Source organism: Oryctolagus cuniculus, chromosome 1 (genome assembly GCF_051225735.1).
Source record: "Oryctolagus cuniculus isolate XC-2025 breed Fujian yellow rabbit chromosome 1, ASM5122573v1, whole genome shotgun sequence".
NCBI classification, from domain to species: domain Eukaryota; kingdom Metazoa; phylum Chordata; class Mammalia; order Lagomorpha; family Leporidae; genus Oryctolagus; species Oryctolagus cuniculus.
The window spans coordinates 61,029,831-61,038,505 of NC_142867.1; the positions used below are offsets into that span (position 1 = coordinate 61,029,831).

The 8,675-nt window shown below is 37.0% G+C and overlaps 1 protein-coding gene across 1 annotated transcript; it reads left to right on the forward strand.

Annotated features, from left to right (window-relative positions):
* The first annotated feature begins 5,804 nt into the window (after positions 1 to 5,804).
* LOC100354661 (olfactory receptor 52N5) lies at positions 5,805 to 8,066 on the forward strand. The gene is made up of 2 exons (XM_089305605.1): positions 5,805 to 6,738; positions 7,972 to 8,066. Exons 1-2 carry the CDS (start codon positions 5,805 to 5,807, stop codon positions 8,064 to 8,066), a joined length of 1,029 nt encoding a protein of 342 aa, XP_089161731.1.
* Positions 8,067 to 8,675: the final 609 nt, after the last annotated feature.

Sequence of the window (8,675 nt, forward strand, 5' to 3'; positions counted from 1 at the left end):
TCAATAGTGGTTAAATGGCCTAGTCAAAAAATTTTCTGAAAATTATCATTTTGATTATACTTGAGTCATAAGAATCAAAACAGTACCAGAGAGATGACAATGTCCAAAAATATGCTTTTCAAAAATAATTTTATAAGCAAGTCTAGTACCTGCTAACACTAACCGATAGAATAAATAAAGGGGAGAGTGATCCAACATGGGAAGTGAGATACTCAGCAGACTCATAGAATGGCAGATGCCCTAAATAGCACTCTGGCCTCAGAATCAGCCCTAAAGGCATTCAGATCTGGCTGAAAAGCCCATGAGAGTATTTCAGGCATGGAAAGCCAAGACACTCTGGCAAAAGATCTCTGTGAGTGAGATCTCAGTGGAAAGAACAGGTCTTCAAAGAAGGAGGTACCTTTCTCTGAAGGGAGGAGAGAACCTCCACTTTGACTATGACCTTGTCTAAACAAGATAAGAGTCGGAGAACTCAGAGGGCTTCCATAGCCTTGGAAACTCATGACTGGAGCATAGGGAGATTACTGATGCCATAGACAGGAGTGTCAATTGGTAAAGTCAACAACAGGAGTCACTGTGCACTTACTCCTCATGTAGGATCTCTGTCCTTAATGTGCTGTGCATTGAGATTTAATGCTATAACGAGTACTCAAATAATATATTTCACTTTGTGTTTCTATGGGGGTGCAAACTGTTGAAATCTTTACTTAATGCATACTAAACTGATCCTCTGTAAAAAAAAAAAAAAAAAAAAAGAAAAGAAAAGAAAAGAAAAGAAACTATCAACTCCCAACTTGACTCTCACTGGGATTAAACATGACAATAGGTCTGATCTGATTTCATCATCATTAAAAAAAATCATCTATTATTTTTCACTTTATGTTTCTGTGTGGGAGCAAACTGTTGAAATCCTTACTTAATGTATACTAAGCTGATCTTCTGTATATTAAGATAATCGAAAATGAATCTTGATGTGAATGGAAGGGGAGAGGGAGTGGGAAAGGGGAGGGTTGTGGGTGGGAGGGACGGTATGGGGGGGAAGCCATAGTAATCCATTATTCGTACTTTGGAAACGTATATTCATTAAATAAAAGTTAAAAAAAAATAATAATTTTAAGAAAACAAGGGCCAGAATTATGGCACAAGTGGCTTAGGCTGCTGTTTATGATGCCAGGACCCCATATTGGAGTGCTGGTTTGGGACTTGGCTACTCTGCTTCCAATCCAGATTCCTGCTAATGTGCAAAAACTAGTATCTTTTTACTCATGTGGGAGGCCAGGCTGGAGTTCCTGGTTTCTTGTTTCATCCTTGAATGTTGTGACCATTTGGGGAAGTGAATCAGCAGATGAAAGCCTCTTTCTCTCTTTCTCTCTCTCTCTCTCTTTCTCTCTCTCTTCCCCAAATGGGGCTGGGAAAACTGGGTCTGCACATGCAGAAGTATGAAACTAGACCCCAACCTTACACCTTACACAAAAATCCATTGAAAATGAATCAAAGGCCTAAATCTACTCCTCTATATCAACAAATTACTAGAGAACATTGGGAAAACTCTGTAAGACATTGCCATAAGCAAAGCCTTCTTTAAAAGACCCCAAAGCACAGATGGTCAAAATATAAATTGGCTAATGGGATTACTTCAATGAGAAGAATCTGCAGTGTAAAAAAAAAATCATCAATGAAGAAGCAAGTGACAGAATGGCAGAAATGATTGCAAACTATGCAACTGATAATGGGTAAACATCCAGAATCTATGAAGAGCTTAAGGAATTCAACAACAACAAAATAAACAATCCAATTAACAAATGGGCAAAGGACATTTTGAAGAGAGGAAATTCAAATGATCAATAGAGGCTTGAGAAACTGCTCAGCATCACTAGCCGTCAGGGAAATGCAAATCAAAACCACAAAGAGGTTTCACCTCACCCCAGTTAGAAGGCTCTCATACAGAAATCAACAAATAACAAATGCTGGAGAGGATGTGAGGAAAAAGGTACCCTAATCCACAGTTGGTGGGACTGTAAACTGGTGTAGCCACTGTGGAAATACAGTGTGGAGATACCTCAGAAATCAGAATATAGACCTACCATATACCCAGTCATCCCACTCTTAGGATATTACCCAAATCCAAAGAAATCAGCATATGAAAGAGTTATCTGTAGCCCAGTGTTCATTGCAGCTCAACTCACAATAGCTAAGGTATGGAATCAATCCAGATGTCCATCAACTGTTGACTGGATAAAGAAATTCTGGTATATACATACTATGGTTACTATTAAGATATAGAAAAAATGAAATCCTATCTTTTACAACTAAATGGATGCAACTAGAATCCATTATACTTAGTGAAAAAAGCCAATCCCAAAAGACAGTTACCATATGTTTTCCCTGATCTGATTTAACTAATAGAATCCTGAAATGTAATGTATTGGAGTATAATGCACATTTTAAGATTTGATGATTGAGATTCCTATTCTGTTGAGTAACAGTGTTTTTTTCTTATTATTATCTGTTGAACTCTGACTTAGTGTAGGGTTAAACTTATGATCATTAAGTAAACTGAAAGAACATGTTTCTAAAAAATTAAGAGTGGGAATGTGAGAGAGAAGGGGAAGAAGGGTTTTAGCATGTGCAGGAGGGAGGGTAGGTTGTGAAGTTATCACTATGTTCCTAACTTCATTTATGAAATACATGAAACTCTACAACTTAAATAAAAACTTTTTTTTAACTTTGATTTAGTAAATATAAATTTCCAAAGTACAGTTTATGGATTACAGTGGCTCCCCCCCCATAACTTCCCTCCCACTCACACCCCTCCCATCTCCTGCTCCCTCTCCCATTCCATTCACTTCAAGATTCATTTTCAATTATCTTTATATACAGAAGATCGATTTAGTATATATTAAGTAAAGATTTCATCAGTGTGCACCTACACAGAAACACAAAGTGCAAAATACTGTTTGAGTACTAGTTATAGCATTACTTCACATTGGACAACACATTAAGGACAGATCCCACATGAGAAGTAAGTACACAGTGACTCCTGTTGTTGACTTAACAATTTGACACTCTTGTTTATGATGTCAGTAATCTCCCTAGGCTCTGGAGTTGCCAAGGCTATGGAAGCCTTTTGAGTTTGCCAACTTTGATCTTATTCTGGCAGGGTCATAGTCAAAGTGGAAGTTCTCTCCTTCCTTCAGAAAAAGGTACCTCCTTCTTTGATGGCCCCGTTCTTTCCACTGGGACCTCACTCACAGAGATCTTTCATTTAGGTCTTCTTTTTTTCTTTTTCTTTATTTTTTTGTCAGAGTGTCTTGGCTTTCCATCCCTAAAATAATCTCATGGGCTCTTCAGCCAGATCCGAATGCTTTAAGGGCTGATTCTGAGGCCAGAGTGCTGTTTAGGACATCTGCCATTCTATAAGTCTGCTGTGTATCCTGTAGAATGCTGGATCATTCTCTCCCTTTTTGATTCTATCAGTTAGTATTAGCAGACACTAGTCTTGTTTGTGTGATCCCTTTGACTCTTAGACATATCAGTGTCATCAATTGTGAACAGAAATTGATCACTTGGACTAGTGAGATGGCATTGGTACAAGCCACCTTGATGGGATTGTATTGGAATCCCCTGGCACGTTTCTAACTACACCATTTGGGGCATGTCTGATTGAGCATGTCCCAAATGGTACATCTCCTCCCTCTCTTATTCCCACTCTTATATTTAACAGGGATCACTTTTCAGTTAAAATTTAAACACCTAAGAATAATTGTGTGTTAATAACAGAGTTCAACCAATAGTACTAGAACAAAAAAAAAAATACTAAAATGGATAAAGTATTACATTGTACATCAACAGTCAGGACAAGAGCTGATCAAGTCACTGTTTCTCATAGTGTCCATTTCACTTCAACAGGTTTCCCCTTTGGTGCTCAGGTAGTTGTTCCCAATCAGGGAGAACATATGATATTTGTCCCTTTGGGACTGGCTTAATTCACTCAGCATAATGTTTTCCAAATTCCTCCATCTTGTTGCAAATGACTGGATTTCATTGTTTTTGAATGCTATATAGTATTCCTATAGTACATGTCCCATAATTTCTTTATCCAGTCTACTGTTGATGGGCATTTGGGTTGGTTCCAGGTCGTAGCTATTGTGAATTGAGCTGCAATAAACATTAATGTGCAGACAGCTTTCTTGTTTGCCAATTTAAATTCCTTTGGGTAAATTCCAAGGAATGGTATGGCTGGGTTGTATGGTAGGGTTATATTCAGGTTTCTGAGGAATTTCCAGACTGACTTCCATACTGGCTTGACCAGTTTGCATTCCCACCAACAGTGGGTTAGTGTCCCTTTTACCCCAGATCCTCTACAATATCTTTTGTTGGTAGATTTCTGAATGTGAGCCATTCTAACCTGGGTGAGGTGAAACCTCATTGTGGTTTTGATTTGCATTTTCCTGATTGCTAGTGATCTTGAACATTTTTTCATGTGCCTGTGGCCATTTGGATTTCCTCTTTTGAAAAATGTCTATTGAGGTCCTTGGCCCATCTCTTAAGTGGTTTGTTTGTTTTGATGTTGTGGAGTTTCTTGATTTCTTTGTAGATTCTGGTTATCAACCATTTATCGGTTGCATAGTTTGCAAATATTTTTTCCCATTCTGTTGGTTGCCTCTTTACTTTCCTGACTGTTTCTTTTGCAGTACAGAAACTTCTCAATTTGATGCAATCCCAAATGTTAATTTTGGCTTTGACTGTCGGTGTTTCTGGGTTTTTTTCCAAGAAGTTTTTGACGGTACCTATATCTTGCAGGGTTTCTCCAATGTCCTCTAATAATTTGATGGTGTCGGGTCGTAGATTTAAGTCTTTAATCCATGTTGAGTGGATTTTTGTGTAAGGTGGAATGTAGGGGTCTTGCTTCATGCTTCTGCACATGGAAATCAGAAGACAGGTCTTCTTCAGGAAATAGATAATCTCAATCTCATTAGAGGACTACAGGGTATTTGAACAGGGAATGTTTCTTTTCTTTTTTGAAACAGTTAAATTAGATTGACCTTCATAGCCATTATGCTTGATATTATATCCATACAACATTTACAGCTGTATTTGAAATGATTGGCATACCTGATCCATCAAAATACCAACCTATAAGTAAACTAAACTTCTCATTATTTTCAAAATTCTTCGGGGTCAGTATCTTCAGTCTCATACTATCCTTGAGCAATGGAAGCTTTGAGGTTGAAGGAAACGTCACCAATCAATAGGTATCAAAATAGCTGAGATGGGAACAAGTTGCTCTTCTTGGAACTAACCATAATCTTTCCAATACATATTGTTATGCAAAATTAATAATCAAATTGCAGGTCTGTTTCACATTTAATTTTAGCTTGCCATCACAGGGTATGTACTCTGTCAAACCAGACTCCACAAAATAAGGCTACTTGAGTGTTAGAGACAAATGTGAATATTATTTCTATTGATGAATCAACTTGTGTGACATTCAACATTATTAACTACTCTGTGTCTGAGGTACTAGTTCTCTTTGATGGTAAATGACAATTACAACTTTGTAACTATGACTTTAAAATCACATTAGACTCTTTATAAACATCTTTTAATATTATCTGAAATATAGTATTATTGTATTAACATATAAATTATTATTACATTTTCCAATACTATTCATAAATGTAATTTTATTTCTAATTTAAGTTTCATTTGCAAAGAAGATAGGAATAAAAGTTCTAATTCTTGATTCTTTCTCCCCAGGATAAAGACTTCGGGGAAAATTGAGCACCTGTTTTGAATTAATTATGCTGGTATCCAACAATACGTATGTAGCCCCCCAATATTTTATTCTTAATGGAATTCCTGGTCTGGAGAGAGTACATGTGTGGATCTCCCTCCCACTCTGCACGATGTATATCATCTCCCTCGTGGGAAACCTTGGCCTTGTGTATCTCATTTTTTGTGAAGAGTCTTTGCATCGTCCAATGTATTTCTTTTTGGCCATGCTCTCCCTCATTGACCTCCTTACCTGCACCACCACTCTACCCAAGGCACTCTGCATCTTCTGGTTCAATCTCAAGGAGATTAACTTCCATGCTTGCTTAGTACAGATGTTCTTTGTCCATGGGTTCACAGGTGTGGAGTCTGGCGTGCTCATGCTCATGGCTCTGGATCGCTATGTGGCCATTTGCTACCCACTGCGTTATGCTGCCATACTGACTAACCCTATCATTGTCAAGGCTGGGCTTGCCACCTTCTTGAGGGGTGTGTTGCTGATGATGCCTTTCCCATTCTTGGTCAAACGTCTGCCATTCTGCCAAAGCAATATCATCTCCCATACCTATTGTGACCACATGTCTGTGGTAAAGTTATCCTGTGCTAGCATCAAAGTCAATATCATCTATGGTCTGATGGTTGCCCTCCTGATTGGGGTGTTCGACATTTGCTGTATATCTGTTTCTTACACTATGATCCTCCGGGCAGTGGTCAGTCTCTCATCATCAGATGCTCGACAGAAAGCCTTTAGCACGTGCACTGCTCATATATCTGCCATCATCATCACCTATGTTCCAGCATTATTTACTTTGTTTACTCACCGTTTTGGGGGACACACCATTCCCCCTTCTATTCATATCATTGTTGCTAATCTTTATCTTCTGCTTCCCCCAACATTGAACCCTATTGTTTATGGGGTAAAGACAAAGCAAATCCGAGACAGTGTCATAAAGTTCTTGCAGGGTAATAAAGGTGCAAGTTCTTCAAAAACAACTTAAATGAAACAGAAAAAAGATGAAGGAAAATTAAAAAGAAAGAACTCACCTTAATCCTATGTTCACACATGTGTGATATACATTTTCCATTAACTCTCATAAATTGTGTTTTCTGAAACTATATTGGAGAAATAAACAACTAATCTTGCTTTTGTGTCTCATTGCCTTTCCCAACTTTTCTCCATCCAAATCCTTTACAATTTTAATGTAACTTATTCCTTAAAAATTGAGATACAATTATATATCTTTATTGTGTAACACGTGATGTTTTGGAATATATATATGTGTGTGTGTGTTATCTCTCTCTCTATATATATATAGAAAGATAGATATAGATATAGATATATAGATATCTCTCTCTCTTGAGAAATGGATAACTCTGGTTGATCTCACAGAAACAGAGCCTGGAATAATGATTTCCCTCAATAGTTTTAATAAAGTCATTAGTGTGGGTTCACAACAATTTTTCAACTTATCCATCTAAGTTATTTGCTTAACCTTTTGAAGGAGTCCTCAATTGTCTTTTCTACATTGCTAATCTTTTATAAAATAAGAAATGAAATGGCTTTTCAGGTCTTGGCAGTCTTCGAAGCTAAAATTTCTCTGTATATCAAATCCAGAAAGTACCTAATGTCATCACAGTTACTAGAACCCAAGACTTACTTATTTGAAGGAGTGGGTGCTCCAGAAGTCACATGCAGAAGCTATTTTGTAGTTGGATGCCAACTAATTGGTAAAATGATTGGCTGATTTGTTCATTTATGCATTCATTCATTTATGCTTTACTTATACCTTGCTTCATTTTACATATTAGTGAATATTTTTATCAACTCAACTAAAGCCTAGAATTGAACTTAATTACCTTTTTCTGATTGCCAAATATACTGTGTTATCATAACACACTTACAATAAATTTTTTGTTTATGATTTTGTCTATTTAAAGCTAGAAGATATGGTCCATGAACTCACCGGATGTCACTGTATTTATATTTCAGGCTCTAATATGATGTATAAAAGTTATGAATGAAGCAAACTTTCATGAAATGAATAAACTAATTAGTCTACATTTGTTAGGCATTATGCTAAGTACTATCAATTGGAAAAATGTAGACATTCTTCCTATTAGAAAAAAATTTGCAGTCTAGTTGAAATTATCAGTAAAATCATGTTAAATAGATTACTGTGTTAGTAGTCTTTATAGAGGGCAGGAAAGGATCAAGTAATCAATTCAAACTAGAAAGTAACCTGTATGTGAGTGTTTTTCTCATTGTAGGGTCTTCTGGAAATGGGTTTTAATTGTCAAGGGTAGGGACTGTCTTCTTCATGGGATATGATTCTTAAAACTAGGATTTCCACTTGATCATTTGTGGCACACTATGCTTAGAGACTAAGAGGCAGAGGAATCAATGATTTCACTGACAGAGGTGCTTAACCTATATCATTATTTGGAGATATGTTGCTGCTACATAATGATGATGGAGAGAAAATGTTTGGAATCAAAGAGCTTCAGTGAGATACCTCTCCATGCTCCCGTGCTTGGTAAATACCAGTGGCTAAGTGTAGCTTTTAAATACCAAAAACAGCATAGAAACCAGGATGTCAGTTCCTTCAGGGATAAAGGCATTGGACACTTACTGCGAAAGGAACCTAAACCAGCAGAAGCTCTGGCTCTGGGAGACTTGAATCTATAATAAGACATAGAATAAGAGATCATGGATAACAATTATGGCTTCTCGACCAACTATAGTAGTTGGTCTGTAACTTGTCTCATTAGTCCTCTTTGTTTAGATTGTGTTCTTCATTCTGTTTTTTAAGAAATTGTGATTGACCACTAATTTAAAAAAAATGAAAGTCTAAAGTGAATATAAGATGCAATTGAGTGTGATCTTGCCAGTGATAGGCTAT